General features: G+C 45.2%; 1 protein-coding gene across 9 annotated transcripts; it reads right to left on the minus strand.

Annotated features, from left to right (window-relative positions):
- Positions 1-1,131: 1,131 nt before the first annotated feature.
- CIDEC (cell death inducing DFFA like effector c) lies at positions 1,132-16,113 on the minus strand. 9 transcript variants are annotated; one of them, XM_080675173.1, is made up of 6 exons: positions 16,047-16,113; positions 14,593-14,716; positions 13,668-13,830; positions 3,999-4,157; positions 3,729-3,916; positions 1,132-1,717 (listed from the first exon to the last, which is right to left on the minus strand). In XM_080675173.1, exons 3-6 carry the CDS (start codon positions 13,698-13,700, stop codon positions 1,555-1,557), a joined length of 543 nt encoding a protein of 180 aa, XP_080531299.1. In that variant the 5' UTR covers positions 13,701-13,830; positions 14,593-14,716; positions 16,047-16,113; the 3' UTR covers positions 1,132-1,554. The 9 variants fall into 9 exon arrangements, with proteins under 9 accessions (XP_080531299.1, XP_080531292.1, XP_080531296.1 ...); XM_080675166.1 differs by having other exon boundaries at positions 14,639-14,716; positions 16,025-16,101; XM_080675170.1 differs by having other exon boundaries at positions 14,639-14,716; positions 16,047-16,088.
- Between the last annotated feature and the right edge of the window lie 421 nt (positions 16,114-16,534).

Consider the following 16,534-nt stretch of genomic DNA (forward strand, 5'->3'; position numbering starts at 1 on the left):
TGAGCTCCCACACTCTTTGAAATTTTCCCTCCACGTGCTCCAGACTCATCAAGGCCTGTCTTCTCCTATTCACTGCCCACTGCTGGCGTGACTCCATTAATCTCCACGCTCTTTGAAGAAAAGGAAGAACCTAAGTTTTCCTGGGCTGGGAGGGCTCAGTGTCAAGAGTCAGTCACTCAGTACTCCTTTGTGAAGCTCTGAATCTCAGAAGGAGGCGGAGTGGAGACAAAGTCCAAGCCTCTTCCACCCCCAGCCCAACTCAGTGTGTGACTGTCTTTACAGGAGGAACAGGTAGGCCACAAACTCAGCAAAGGGTGACCAGAAACAGCTTCTGTGCTGATATAAACAACATGCCTCCATGTGAGAAGGCCGACCCCATGGAGCCGGGATGGCACTGAGCCAAGCCTCCGGCCATTACTGCAAGAGCAGGAAAGCCCAGAATAGAAAGTGTTTTGCCAGCTCTGGCCGCTCCTCCCACACATGCTGCAGGGTATGGGTCAGCTGCCAGCATTAACTCTCCAACCCAGGCCTTGGTCTTTGTTCTTAATAAACCCAAATAGACTTTAAGTACGGGTGAGATATTTTTTCTATTGATTTTTAATCGGAGAGTTACAGACTAAAGCGTGGTCACTGCAAACATTTCTTGCTTGTTTTGTTTGAGTTGTCCTATATTGAAAAATGCCAGCTCACACTGATGAGAAATTAATATTCTTTGTGGCTACCTAACAGCCCATTTTGAAATCCTGAGGCTGAAAGTTCTGAACTGTCTGGCAAGCTAGGAAGGCATTGATTGAGAGCTGTGTTACAGCTTGGTTAGTGCTTTACCACCTAAACACTTAAAAGATTGTAATAAAATGCAACAGTGAGAAGTTAGAAGAGTGCCTTAATCCCACCCTGCCAATCAAAGCCCTTCTGATAGGCAAATTTCTTTTGTAAATTGTTACTTAGTGTATGGATTATATGGTTTGCTCAAGACTCTGATTAAGCAGACATTTTTGGCAGAAAAAGTGCTGTTTCCTGTAACCCCACATTTTGGAGACTGGTTTGACAATAGATTCCTCTTTTCCTTTAGACCTGTCTAACCTTCCAGATAGAACGCCACCCTCATTTCCAAAGAACACAGGCAAAGATGTATCAGCATAAATCATTTATTGCCAACTCTCTAATATCATATACTAATGGGCCTGACAGTTCACTCAGGACTATTAGGGATGGGGGCCAGGAGGTAGGGAGTGTGATGAAAGTATAGCATGTGAAGACCGGTAGCTGAGGGGCAGACTTCATGCCTAGCTTGCTGGCAAACAGTCTTGGTCAGCTAAGCTACCTTGGACAGGGAGGAGCTAGGCCTGGACCAAAGCCCTCAGCTCTCCTTTGGCCATCCCATCTCAGGTTTCCAGCCCTTCCTCCTGCTTCCACATTCATAGTCCTGTGTGGGTGAGGGAGATGTAGGGAGATGAGAAGCTCTCTAACTGCCAGGCTTGTGGGCGCTACCAGCTGAGCATGGGATTCCCAGGCTAGTCCTTGGCTGGAGAAGGCCTTGGAGGACTTGGGCCTTCATTGCAGTATCTTCAGACAGGTCGGGATGAGGGATGGGGCCTTGCCCTTAGGGGGCTGCCCTTCCTCTGTGGCATCCAGAAGCTGCTGCATGTAACAGGAGGTGCCGAGCAGCATGTGGCCTGTGGCCTGCATGCTGAAGAGGGCCCAGCGAAGAGCTTCCCTGGATGGAATGAGAAGGCAGTAGAGTTAAAATACAGAGAAAACTCCTGGCTGCATCTCCTAAATGCTCCTCCCCATGCTCCCTTAATAATTTCATAACTTGCAAAGGGATATGCAAATAGGAACAGATGCTGCCTTCCCCCAGCAAATGGGAAAGGGTCTACAGGCATTATCTGCAATTATTTCTTAACTGAGATGTCCAAAATTCAAGCTCATTTAACAAGGCCATTTATTTATTTGTTTAATTTATTTTTTTTAATGCTCAACAGAGGATATTTTTTCCATTGATTTTTAGAGAGAGTGGAAGGGGGGGAGGAGAGGAAGAGAGAGAGAAAGAAATGTTGATGAGAGAGACACATTGATTGGTTGCCTCCTGCATGTACTCTGATTGAACCACAACCGAAGTACGTGCCCTTGACCAGGAATCTAACCCAAGACCCTTGGGTCCAACAAAACCTATTATTTTTGTAATACTACTTGGGCTAACCAATATAACATGATCTAACATCTCATGTTATGTAGATGATGTTATATTGATCTACAAAACATGAAGATCATAACTCTGCCCTTCACAACATCTGTTGTAGACCCTGGAATCATAGTGATCCCACACAGGGTTAGGAGGTTGAAATAGCATAAATCACTTAACATGGGGTCTGTTAGAATAGGGGAAATGTGGTGGGGTCAAGAGTAACTGGTTGAATGCTTGACTGCTTTAACTAAGTCCTTAGCCAAATCTGTTTAAAAGATAGGTGAGAGTCACTAGTGGTGTCAATCCCAGGGGGGGATCAGGGAGGAGAAAACAAAAGGAAAATAAGTACTTTCTGGCTGATATTAAAACTAGTCTTCTATTAACCTTCATTCAATAAATTCTGGTGGAGGCCCTGGCCAGTCCCGATATGCTAAGATTGCTGGTTCTATCCCCGGTTAGGGCACATACAAGAAGCAACTAATGAATGCATAAATAAGTGGAACAACCAATCAATGTTTTTTCTCTCTCCCTTCCTCTGTCTCTAAAAATAAATAAATAAATAAATTCTAGCGGAGGTAGGGATGGGGGGCAGAAAGAACCATAAACATCTACACATAAAAAGATTTTGAAATTCTCTGAAATCAATAAAAATATATTTTTATATATTTTTTTATTGATTTTTACAGAGAGGAAGGGAGAGGAATAGAGAGTTAGAAACATTGATGAGAGAGAAACATCAATCAGCTGCCTCTTGCACGCCGCCTACTGGGGATCAAGCCCACGACCAAAGTACATGCCCTTGACCACAATCAAATCCGGGACCCTTCAGTCCTTGGGCCAATGCTCTATCCAATGAGCCAAACCCGATAGGGCTATTTCAGCATTCAGTATCCATATAGGTGGGGTTTTGAATTCTCCTTGGAACTGCTTGTAACTTCTTTTCTCTCATTAATTAGTGAACTCAATAAAATCTTTTTTTTTTTTTTTTTTAAATATATTTTATTGATATTTTACAGAGAGGAAGGAAGAGGGATAGAGAGCTAGAAACATCGATGAGAGAGAAACATCGATCAGCTGCCTCCTGCACACCCACCACTGGGGATGTGCCCGCAACTAAGGTACATGCCCTTGACCGGAATCGAACCTGGGACCCTCCAGTCCGCAGGCCGACGCTCTATCCACTGAGCCAAACCGGTTTTGGCTCAATAAAATCTTTGACACATGTTCATTTTTAACAGTTGATTAGAAAACTTCTTAGGAAAACTTACTATTTTAAGTGAAAAAAATAATTGTTATAATAAAAGATAATTAGAAAAACTAAATATATCCCAGTTCTACCTGGAGGAGTATGTGTACCCCTTTGGCATACTTTAGTGAAATGTAAAGCGCTAGTTCAGCATAAGATCTAGTGCATGCTGTCATGCTTTGTCTGCATCAATACCAGTTCCAGGCCCTAAAAGGCTGAGGTCCATGTGAGCAGATAGGGCCTCTCCCATTGCTGCATACCCACCCTGCCCCCAGCGAATCCCAATTCACTCACTTCATGATGCGCTTGGCCCCATAGCAGTGAAGATTGTAGGAAAGGGAGTATGTGCCATAAAGAGTTGCCTTTACATTCAGGCAGCCAATGAAGTCCTGTGGGTTCAACTTGTACAGGTCAAAAGTTACGCGGGCCACATCGATCTTCTTGGCAGGCTTACGGGAGAGGGAGAGTTGGTACCTAGAGCCCTGCATCAAGACAAGTATGTGGTTGGTACCCCATCAAGGACTTCTGATTCCCAATGTTCTCCCTCCACAGGTGGCACCTCACCTGGTCTGATGGGGGCTGCCATTTCTGCCCCTTCTGGAGGGCCATGAACACTGTGTCGTCTGCCAGGGTTTGGAAATACTCTTCTGTCTCTACCACTGTGCCATCTTCCTCCAGCACCAGGAAGAAGGGCTTGTCTGCCAGCATCAGGGTGTCCCGGACCTGGGGAATAAGGGTGGTAATGCTTCTGCCACCCCCATGCAGCCACAGAGTTGGTGTAGGGAAGACCCACATCACAGGGAAAGAACAAGTGGCCCAGGGTCTATGGAATGGGACTGCAGCTCAGGCTCTTGCTGTGAGATCACCATCCAAAGACTGTATTATGGTATCTCTTGGTGCCTGGCATTATGGTTAATATTCTAGAAGAGCGCTTTCCAGTAAAAATATAATGGAAGTCACATATGTAAATTTCTATTGAGATGGAATTCATATGCTATAAAATTCGACCTTTTAGAGCAGGGGTCCTCAAACTTTTTAAACAGGGGGCCAGTTCACTGTCCCTCAGACCGTTGGAGGGCCGGACTATAGTTTAAAAAAAACAACTATGAACAAATTCCTATGCGCACTGCGGGCCCGGGACGAGTCGGCTGCTAAGCAGGACAGGCAGCGGCACCCAGCGGGCCGGATAAATGTCCTCGGTGGGCCGCATGTGGCCCGTGGGCCGTAGTTTGAGGACCCCTGTTAGAGTATGGAATTTAGTGTTTTTCACTACATTCACAAAGTTTTGCAACCACCACCACTATCTAATTTCAGAATCAAAAGAAACCCAGTATCCATTAGTAGTCATTCCCCATTTCCCAACCCATGACAACTTCTACTTTACAGGATTTGGCTGTTCTGGACCTTTATTTCAGATAAACAGAATCATACATTATGTGGTCTCTTTACACTGGCTTCTTAATATGTTTCAAGGTTCACCTGTGTTGCAACATGATTCACTCTTCTTTATGGTTGAATCATATTCTAAAATATAGTATACTACATTTTTAATTGATTCATCAATTGATAGACTTGCGATTGATTCCCTTTTTGAGTATCACGAATAATGCTGTTATGATCATTCATGTACAAATTTTTGGGTGAAAATATATTTCCTGTTTTCCTGGGTATATGTCTAGGAGTGACACTGCTGAGTCATATAGTCAACCCCGTGTTTAACTTTTTAAGGAACTACCAAACTGTTTTCAAAAGCAGCTATATCATTTTATATTCCCACCAGCAATGTATGAGGATTCCAATTTCTACACAACCTCATCAACACTTGTTATTGCCTATCTTTTATTTCAGTCAGGATATTGGGAATGAAGTGATTCTGGTTTACATTTCCCTAATGACTAAGATGTTGAATACATTTTCATGTGTTGTTACCCGTTTGTATTATATTCTTTTTTTAAAATATATATTTTTATTGATTTTTTTACAGAGAGGAAGGGATAGAGAGTTAGAAACATCGATGAGAGAGAAACATCGATCTGCTGCCCCCTGCAAGCCCCCTACTGGGGATGGAGCCTGCAACCAAGGCACATGCCCTCGACTGGAATTGAACCCGGGACCTTTCAGTCCACAGCCCAATGCTCTATCCACTGAGCCAAACTGGTCAGAGCTGTATTATATTCTTTACAGAAACATCCACTCAAACTCATTGTCCATTTTTAAGTAGGCTGTCTTTTTATTATTGAGTTATGAGTTCTTTATGTATTCTTGATACTCAATGCTTATGAGATATGTGATTCACAAATATTTTATCCCGTTCTGTGGGTTGTCTTTTCATTTTTTCATAGTGTCTGTTGATGCAAAACAAGTTTTTAATGCTGATTTTTTCCCCTTTTGGTTGGTTGTGCTTTGGTGCCATATCTAAGAAACAAAGGTCATAAAGACTTACACCTATGTTTTCTTCTAAGGGTTGTATGGTTTTAGATCTACATTTAGCTCTTTAATCTAGTTTGACTTAATTTTGTACATAGTGTGAGGTAGGGATCCAATTTTATTTTTTTGCATGTGGTTATCACATTGTCCCACCACCATTTGTTGAAGAGAGTATTCTTTCTCTATTGAATAGTCTTGGTACCCTATGAAAAAATCAATTGACCATAGATACATGGGTTTATTTCTGGTCTTTCAATTCTATTCCATTGGTTTGAATTTTCTAATAGCACACCCTGGCCGGTGTTGCTAAGTGGATAGAGCTTCGGCCCGGTGCACTGAAGGGCATGTACCTGGGATGCAAGTTTGATCCCTGTCTAGGCACCTCGGGGAGGCAACCAATTGATGTGTCTCTCTCACATTGATGTGTGTGTCTCTCTCTCCCCCTCCCTCCCTTCCACTCTTTCTAAAAATCAGTGGAAAAAATATCCTCTGCTGAGGATAAATAAATAAATAAATAAAATTTCTAATAGCCACATTAAAATAAAAACAGGTGGAATTACTTGTAATATATTTAATTCAATCTAAAATATATAACTACAATAAAATTTTATATGATTTTACTTTTTTTCCATATTAAGTCTTCAAAATCTTATATGCACTTTATATGTTAAACACAACTCAATTTCAAGAATTTAGTAACAACATATAACTGCACTGAATAGTGCAACTCTAGCGATAAAGAGAAATAGGTTTGAATTCTAGCTTCTCTACTTCATTGTTCTGAACTTAAGTCACCTCATTTCTCTAAACTCGTTTCATAATCTGAAAAGTTGAGGCAAGTACATTAGAACCCTCACAACAATTAAATGCAAAAGTGTGAGATGATAGCCTAGGTTTAAATCCCAGTGAATAAACTTGGCCTCTGTCCCTAGAAAATGGGAATAATTGTAGCTGCCTCAAGGTGATGATTATAAGAAATGCTATATATAAGTCATTTGGCAGAGTACATAGTCCATAGTGTGCATTTACTAAAATTCATACTATACTAATTAAAATGCAAAGAGACCCATGACATGTTATAGGATGAAAAGTCAGCTCTATACTACATAACCCCATTTAAGTAATATATAAGGATAGACTATTTAGGACATTCACAGTCACACCATTAATTCTCTCAGAATAGTAGAATTTTCACTTTACTTTTCTTACTTGGATTCATTAGAGAACATATTTTTCTGCTTAAAATCCTTTAATATAGCCCTAGGATAAGCAACACACCAACAGCAATGAACACTCCTAGCTCTCAGATCTTGGTTTCTGAATACCATTCTTCACTAAAATGAAGCAGACCTTCTTAGAAAACAATGGTGAACTCGAGGGCTAGGGCAGGAAAGGCACAAGATGAGCCTGCAATACCTTGTTGTGCCAGGAAGTCAGAAAGTGCAACACAGAAATAGGGCTGAAAGGAGTCCCACTGGCCAAGTCTGGGACAATTTGAGCATCAATAAATAATCTGTTACCATCCTTATATCCCATTTAAATGGGGGTACTTGAGTCCTTTTTGATATCTATGCTAATAAAAGGGTAATATGCTAATTAGACCGGACGTCCTTCCTGACAAAGCTGGGCCCGGGCGAAGCTGCCTGCCTGTGGTCCCGGGTGCCAGCGCCTGCAGCTGCTGCCCAGGAAAGGGCGAAGCTGCCCGCCCATGGTCCCAGTCACCTGTGCTGTGGCTGCGGCTTGGGTGAAGCCGGCCCGGGTCCCAGGTGCCTGTGGTTGGCCAGAGGGAGGGAAGCCCAGGTCCTAGGTGCCTGCGGCCAGCCAGAGGAAGGAATCCTGGGTCCCGGGTGCAGGGTCGAGGCAGAGGCAGTTAGGGGCAATCAGGCCAGCAGGGGAGCAGTTAGGGGCAATCAGGCAAGCAGGCAGGCAGGTGAGCGGTTAGGAGCCAGTGGTCCCGGATTGCAAGAGGCATATCCAACTGCTGGTAGTCGGACATCCCTCGAGGAGTCCCAGATTGGAGAGGGTGCAGGCAAGGCTGAGGGGACACCCCGCCCCCGTGCATGAATTTCGTGCACTGGGCCTCTAGTAAGTAAATAAATAAATTGAAATTTAGATGCAGAATGAGATTTTACTTAGTGCAAAGTATTTCCCTAGAAAATAATTAACAGAAAGGAAAAAACAATAACTTTATATAGAGAAGCCTGACTGTACCTTAATTTTTTTTTTTTACTTAATGATGAGAGAGAGAGAGAGAGTTGTTGTTACACTTATTCTTGTATGTGCTCTGACCGGGGTTTGAACTCCCAACCTTGGTATTTGGGACAACACTCCCACTAACTGAATTACCTGTCCAGGGCCCTGACTATACCTTTTTATTCAAATATTCAAAGTTAAACAGTAATGTGACAAATAAAAATTGTATGCAATTAAATAATTCTAAACTAAAGATGAGTAAACAAAACAACTGGCTTTTAATCTTCAAAATAGTCAAGGTCATGAATGCCAAGGAAATTGAGGAACTGTTTCAGACTGAAGGAGACGAAAGAGGTGCACAGTCCTGGCCAGTGTTGCTCAGTGGTAGTGTCGGCCAGTGCACCAAAGGGTGTCGGGTTTGATTGCTGGTCAAGGGCAGGTACCTGGGTTGCAGGTCTTTCCCCGGTCCAGGTCTCTCTCACATCAATGTCTCTCTCTCCCCCTCCCTCCCACTCTCTCTAAAAATCAATGGAAAAATATGCTTGGGTGAGAATTAAGCGAGAGAGGGGGGGGGGGGCACAATTCCCTGGCCAGTAGCTCAGTTGGTTAGAGCATCATCCAATACACCAAAGTTGTGGGTTCAATCCCCGGTCAGAGCACATACAAGAATCAACTAATCAATGCATAAATAAATGGAACAACAAATCAATGTCCCTGTCTCTGTCTCTTCCTCTTCATCTCTCTCTCTTTAAAATCAATAAATAAAAAAAAAAAAAAAAGGAGATTCACAATTAAATAGAACACTTGATCCTGACCTGGGTCCTTTGGCTACAAAGCACATTATTGGAATAATTGGAAACACTTGAATGTAGTCTCAAGATCAAATGGTAGTTATATAATACTAGAGGCCCAGTGCACAAAAATTCGTGCGGGGGTGGGGACGTCCCTTAGCCCGGCCTGCACCCTCTCCAATCCGGGACCCCTCGGGGGATGTCTGACTGCCTCTCGCAACCTGGGACCCTGGCTCCTAACTGCTTGCCTGCCTGCCTGCCTGATTGCCCCTAACCCACCCTCTGCCTGCCTGCCTGATTGCCCCTAACCATCTCTGCTTACCTGCCTGATCGCCCCTAACCACCTCTGCCTGCCTGCCTGATCACCCCTAACTGCTCCCCTGCTAGCCTGATCATTCCTAACTGCCTCTGCCTCGGCCCTACACTAGGGACCCAGGATTCCCTCCTTTGGCCGGCCGCAGGCACCCGGGACTGTGGGCAGGCGGCTTTGCCCAGGCTGCAGCCGCAGCCACAGCTGCAGGCTCCTGGGACTGGGGAGGGCGGCTTTGCCCTCTCCCAGGCTGCAGCCGCAGCTGCTGGCGCCAGGGACCGCCCAGAAACGGCTTTGTCAGGAAGGACTCTGGAAGGTCGTCTGGAAGACATCTGGTCTAATTAGCATATTACCCTTTTATTAGTATAGATTGTATTTTGCCTGATTTTGATGGTTGTATTGTGATTATATAGGAGAATATCCTTGTTTGGAGAAAACACACATTGATGTATCCAAGAATGACAGGCATCAGGTCAGCAACTTGCTCTCAAGTGCTTCACGAAGTCTCATATTGTTTTTGCAACTTTTGTTAGTTTGAGATTGTTTCAAAATTAGTTTTCATTTTTAAAAAATCCTCCAATGGCTTACTGTTATCTTTTTTTAAAAAAGTTTTTTGTATTGACTTCAGAGAGGAAGGGAGAGGGAGAGGGAGATAGAAACATCAATGATGAGAGAGAATCATTGATTGGCTGCCTCCTGCACACCCCCTACTGGGGATTGAGCCCGCAACCCTGGCATGTGCCCTTGATCGGAATCGAACCTAGAACCCCTCAGTCCACAGGCCAACACTCTATCCACTGAGCCAAACCAGCTGGAGCTTCCTGTTATCTTTTAATATGAAACCCAACTGTTCTCTGCCATAGCCAATAAAGGACTTCATACCCTGCTCTCTCCCAACCATATCTCCTTACCATCTCTCCCCTCATTTTCTCTGCTCCTTTCTTTCTGTTGCTAAATTTGGAAAGTCAGTCTAGATAGAATGATGTCTTCCTAATTCCAAGTAGACTTCACTTCTAACCTATGGTCCATCTTAGAAAGCTGTCTCTCCCTGCATCCTCTGCAGTTAGGGCTCTGACTAGGAATTCCCAAACTCGGTGGCTATGAGAATCTCCTGAAGAATCTGCTTAAATGACAATTCCTGTGCCTCACTCATGACCTAATCAGTCTCAGGGGGAGAAGTCTGGGAAGCCATGTGTTAACAAGGCAATTGTAAATGCATAAGGTGGTCCCTGAACCTCAGTGTGAAAAATAGTGCAGAGTCAGACTCAAGTATGAAAGAGCCCTTTTGATTCAAGGCACAAGAAATGTAGTCTGGGAGGCGAACCAAGATGGTGGCATAGGTAAACACCTAAACTGCTGCCTCGCACAATAATTTCAAAACTACAACTAAAAGACAAAACGTCTATCACCCAGAACCATGGGAAAGCTGGCTGAGTGGAAGTTCTACAACTAGAAGGAAAGAGAAAAGAGCATTGAGAGGTGCACAAGCACTGAAAAGCTGAGGTACGGAGGCGCGTGAATCGGGCTGACGGCAGGCGACTGGGTACGCTGCTTTTTTCAACCTGAAGGGAGACAAGTTCCCGATTACTCTGAACTCCAGTCTCTGGAGAGACGCTGGGGACCCAAACTTCTATGGGGAGAAGCTGGACTGTCTGCCATCAGGTCAGAAAGTGAGGGTGGCTTTCTTGCAGAGCTGCGGGCAGCAATCGTTTACTGCACTGGGGCGCGGGACGCAGGGACTTGGAAACGCGGAGACGCAGAGACGGCTGACTGGCAGCCATCACTGTTTGCCATGCCCTAGCCTAGTGACTCCCTGAGACCCTGCCCCGCACAATCTACAAACCCACCCAAGCTCCATGCAGTGACTTTTGCATATAAATGGTCTGCCCTATCGCAGCTTAACCTAACAAACTGCAGCTCTGGTCAGACAGCTCCAAAACCTCCAAACCCCAAGCAAAGAGGAGAAAACTGTAGTTCTCGCTGTAGCTCTTGCTGGGTGGCCTCAGACAGTAGCTGACCTGCACCCCATTGGAGATCCAGAAGCCAGTGTATCTAGTGGTCAGTGTGAGACGACACCAGATTTCAACTACTCACATCCATAAGTGACACATTCAAGAGGCAGACTCAGTGAGCGCCAAAGCCCCACTGAAGCAAGTCCTGCCCCATAAGTGTGTCTCCAGCACAGCAGTTCTTCTATTATAGACACAGCGGGTCCTCAGAGCCAATTGGCCTGGAGGTCAATTCCTCCCAGTGTACCAACAGCAATCAAGGCTTAACTACACCAAGACTTTGCACTCAGCCCACAAAGGGGTGCACCAAGAGTGTCCACCTCAGGTGATAGGCTGAACCACTGGTCACCTACCACAGAAAACCACTCCATCAATACAGGGAAGCAGTAAAATGCGGAGACAAAGAAACATGTCACAAATGAAAGAAATGGAGGAAAGAAAACTACTGGACATAGAGTTCAAAACCACATTTATAAGGTTACTCAAGAATCTTCTAAAAACCTCTGAGGAACTTAGTGAGACCTTTAAGGATCTTAATGAGAATGCCAAAAAAATGGAAAAGGACCAGTCAGAAATTAAGCATACACTGTCTGAAATAAAGAATATACAGAAATTCAACTGTAGATCAAAGGACCCCAAGAATCAAACCAAAGATCTGAAATATGAGGAAACAAAAAACACCCAACCAGAAAAACAAAAAGAAAAAAGAATCCAAAAATATGAAGATAGTGTAAGGAGCCTCTGGGACAACTTCAAGCGTACCAACATCCGAATTATTGGGTGCCAGAAGAAGAGAGAGAGCAAAATATTGAAAACCTATTAGAAGAAATAATGACAGAAAACTTTCCCTACCTGGTGAAAGAAATAGACTTACAAGTCCAGGAAGCACAGAGAACCCCAAATAAGAGGAATCCAAAGAGGACCACACCAAGACACATCATAATTAAAATGCCAAGGGCAAAAGACAGAGAGAATCTTGAAAGCAGCAAGAGAAAAACAGTTAATTACCTACAAGAGAGTACCCATACGACTGTCAGCTGATTTCTCAACAGAAACTATGCAGGCCAGAAGGGAGTGGCAAGAAATATTCAAAGTGATGAATAGCAAGAACCTACAACCAAGATTACTCTACCCAGCAAAGCTATCATTCAGAATTGAAGGTTAGATAAAGAGCTTCACAGACAAGAAAAAGCTAAAGGAGTTCATCACCACCAAACCAGGATTACATGAAATGCTGAAGGGTGTTCTTTAAGAAGAGGAAGAAAAAGAAAAAGGTAAAGATAAAAATTATGAACAACAAAAAGACAACAAATACATACCTACCAACAAGTGAATCTAAAAATCAAGTGAATAAAAAATCTGATGAACAGAATGGACTGATGAATATAATAGAATCAGGGACATAGAAAGGGAGTGGACTGACAATTCTCAGGAGGAAGGGGGTGTGAGGGGTGCGGGAAGAGATTGGACAAAAATCTTACACCTATGGATGAAGACAGTGGCGAGGGGTAAGTGCATGGGGTGGGGTGGGGAATCAGGTGGAGGGGAGCTATGGGGGGAAAAAAAGAGGAACACCTGTAATAATCTGAACAATAAAGATTTATTAGAAAAAAAAAAGAAATGTAGTCTGGCACAACTGGAAGCCTCACAAGGGAGGGGAAATTGGCTTCCAGGAAGAATGGACCTAATTCAGAGAAATGGGAAAGACAACCTAGAATAGAGGGTTAGGTAGGTCAGCTATGGTTTTTATATGTTAAACAGACTAGTAATTGGAAGCCTAATTCAAACATTTGATCTGTGTCAGGCACCTGGACTTGCAGATGAGCAGGGTCCCACCCCCTGGAGCTGATAAGCTAGTGGGGCAGTGAAGCACATGACTAATATGGAGCCAGAATAGGTGAGGCTGTAGGCCAGGCAACGGAGGAAGATACCCCCAAGCAGTGGAGAGGAAGCCTGGAAATGGGGAAGGGTGTCATTCTTGCCTGCTGTGACTACCATCCACAAGTGTTGTATATCCTTGGTTTTCTCATCTGGAAGCTTACCTGATTAACAGTTTGAAGAAAGTCTTCTACAGCTATTAAAAAATCCTTACGTGGAAGGTCAGTATAGGAAACAGATTGAGGAGAACTGCCCTGGCTGAAGGGAGGAGATGGAGAAGGGAATGTCTAAAATATTGCCCATTTCCCCAAGTTCCAGGCACTTCTACATGTTTAAGAACGACTGTAAAAGGATCCTTCCAGGGAGCAGATATGCTCTGACAATACCACTGATGTTGATATAGGAAAGCAATATACTACCCTCACCCTGTCAACAGCACTCCAGGCAGGCACTACCAACCCACTTGACCTGGCATAAGAAAGGAAATCTTTTCACATGTAAGCCATGAACTTCATCCTTACTGAACTTCCAGCTCATGACCTGGAGGACAGAGGCAGCAGGCAGGGCCAACTCTGAGCCAAGGTCCCAGTGGTTGGGCTGTGCAGAGGTCAGGCCCGCCCCTCACCTTGTGGAGGAGGTCCTCGAGGCTGTGCGCCATGATGCCCTTCCGCACACTCCGGTCCTGGGTGCTCACTCTGCAGGGCCGGGCTCTGAGGGGTTCACGGGGTGCCTGGCTGGGCTCCGACAGCAGCTGCTGGGTCACCACCGAGGTGCTCACTGCCACATACCTGGGGGTGGTTTGGGGCATTAGAATAAGCTGCCTGCTGTTTCCCAGCTCTCACCCCATAGCAATCTCTCTAAGCTGTGCTCACCATATTCCTCCTCCCCTACCACCTACCAAGCCTGCTCTAGATAGTCTTACTCAAAAGTCAGCCACATCAGTGCATCTCAGACTTTAATGGGCATGTAAGTCCTGTGGGGATCTTAGTGAAACGCAGATTCTGATTCAGTAGGTCTGGGTGGAGTCTGAGATTCTATGTGTCTAATAAATTCCCAAGTGATATTGACTCTGCTGGTTCTCAGACCATGAGGAGGAACAGAGTGATAGAAGACCCACCTCACATACCCCCAATTCCACTTTCCTCTCTTGGCCTCACTCCTCTCACCTGTAAAGTGAGGTGAAGTGGCGAAGCTGACGTCAGTGTAAGATGTTTTTGAACTCTAACATAACACAATGTAGAACTAAAGGAGTAGAGGGAACCTGGGTTTTGGAGTCAGGCAGGCAAAGTTAGAATCCTGGCCCCACTATCCATTTGCTAGGTAATCGAAAGTATCCACTCTGTGCCCAGTTTCCTTGTCTATTGATTTGGCATAATAATCCCCACTTCCCAAAGTCGTGGTGAGGTTTAAATGAGATCAAGAATGAAAGCGCAAGCACAGTGTGGTGGTAATCTTAGGCCCCATTACAGACCCCCTGAATCAGAATCTACACTTTACGAAGACACACAAGTGACTTATGTGCCACTGAAATCTGAGACGTTCTGCCCTACCGCTCACAGGTAGCTCCTCTTCCCTTTCACGCTCGGCTCTCCTCACCTGGAGAGGGACTTGGGGTTGAGAAGGCTGAGGGACTTCATGGCATATTCCATTCTCGTCAGCTGGACTGCATTGGACCTGGGAAGGAAGCAGAAACAGCTCATTACCGTGGACTGGGAGGGTTTCTGTTCTCTCATCATTTGACACAGAACCACCCCACCCCCATCCAGCAAGCTTCCACTCTGCTCTCCCCTCTCAATTCACAGACACCTTCCCCAGCCTTTTTTCTGTCCAACCCCGTGCACACCAACTGTGACCAAGTTGTAGACCCCCTCAGTGCCCAGGCTCAGCCCCACTCAGCTGCTCTACCCTCCCTAGTACCACTCACTCCATGTTTCTCTGACTCTGGCTCTGATCACACTGATCAGGGATCCCAAGTTGGAGCTAAAGACGCCGGCCTGGTTAATTCCTGTCCCTGGGGGCAGAGTCCACTTTATGCTGGCAGGAGGTGAGTCACACCACCTCACACTGCTGGGGACTGTTCCCTCAGCTGTAGTCCAGAGACATCACAGGTCAGGCCTCACAGACCAGGCAGCCCAGGCTAAGCCTGCTCTCTCCCATAGGCCCTTGAGCAATCCAAACCCTCCTGAGGCTTCACACTGACTAAAAGGACTTTGTGAGATGATGGAGACATCTATTCTCTCTGTTTCCATAGCTACTAGCCCAATGTGGCTAGTGAACACTTAAAATGTTGCTAGTATGCCTAAGGGGCTGGATTTTTAATGCTAACTAATTTAAATTTAAATAGCCATGGTGTCTTATGGCTACTGGCAACCGTACTGGACAGTACAGCTCTAGTTGACAGCTTTAGGCTCACCTGCTACCACTTTGTCTTCTAAACCTCTATGCTCCAGCTTTTGCATGTTCCACGCATACAAATGGCAGTTCCCTCCACCTGCAATGCTTTCCTCTGTCCCAGAGCTAAATGTTTGTAGCTTTGAAGCCCCAGTTGCATTGCTTACCACTCCTTGGAAAGCCTTCATACACAGCTTACAGAATTTCCCCTTCAACCTGCCCTTCCTACTTCTTAGCAAAGTGTCTATTTCTGTCTTAGCCCCCTAGGCACGGGGTGCCTGGCCCTGAGATGTTCTCCCTAATCCTAGCCCCCAGCACAGCAAGGGCCTGGCACAGAATAAGGGGCTCAAGGAGCAGTCATGGAAGAAAGCTCCCTCCACAATCAGGTAAAATTACTCTTTCCTTCTAACAACTTAAGGAAGGGGGCTCCTCAGACCTGCCTTCCCTGTGAAAGCTCACTACCCAAGTCTGCTTGTTTTGGCCTCACTCCTCACTCCCATTCCCTATCCATAGCAAAACTCTGCCAAGCCCCCCCTCACCTGCTCTCCAAGAGCCAAAAAACAAAACACCACAAAACAAAAAAATCCTTACCTCCCCCTCACAGCCTCCTAACCTTATAGTACTGCCCTGCTCAGCTCAGCCCTCCCTTCATTTTATTTCCAGCTCCCGGGGGAAGCCCCTCCCCTGGCCTTCAGTGCCAGCTGGGGAAAAGAGCATGGGTGAGTGCACAGCTTTTACCCTTGGGATTTCAGGCCAGTCTAACTTCCAGAAAATGCCCCAAAGGAGGGCAGGAGGCATGTTACGACAGCTTTGGGACAGGGTCTGGCCCAAGACATGGCAGCAGGCACAGAGGGCACAGAAAACAGGCCCACGTGGGCTGTGGCTTCAGCACTGCCCATGTTAGCTGTCTGAGTATAGACAAATTGCCTTATGCCCAGGAGCTCCAATTTCTCTCCCTGTACTACAGGGAATAATGATTCCTATGTCAAAGGATTGAGTGAGGATTTGTGATAATAAAAGTAAAGGTCTTTGCAACAAAGACCAATAATATTGGTGTTATTAATGATATAATTATTTAATAATAGCAGAGACTAAGACTAG

The sequence above is a fragment of the Plecotus auritus genome, assembly GCF_963455305.1.
Source record: "Plecotus auritus genome assembly, chromosome: 6".
Lineage (NCBI taxonomy): Eukaryota > Metazoa > Chordata > Mammalia > Chiroptera > Vespertilionidae > Plecotus > Plecotus auritus.

Excerpts from the sequence above, each read along its gene's own strand:
- CIDEC (XM_080675165.1), bottom strand. Across the intron at positions 13,831-14,638 it reads AACCCCAAGTCCCTCTCCAG|GTATGTGGCAGTGAGCACCT; the intron begins GTGAGGAGAGCC and ends AACCACCCCCAG. Across the intron at positions 3,917-3,998 it reads GGCAGCCCCCATCAGACCAG|GGCTCTAGGTACCAACTCTC; the intron begins GTGAGGTGCCAC and ends GTCTTGATGCAG.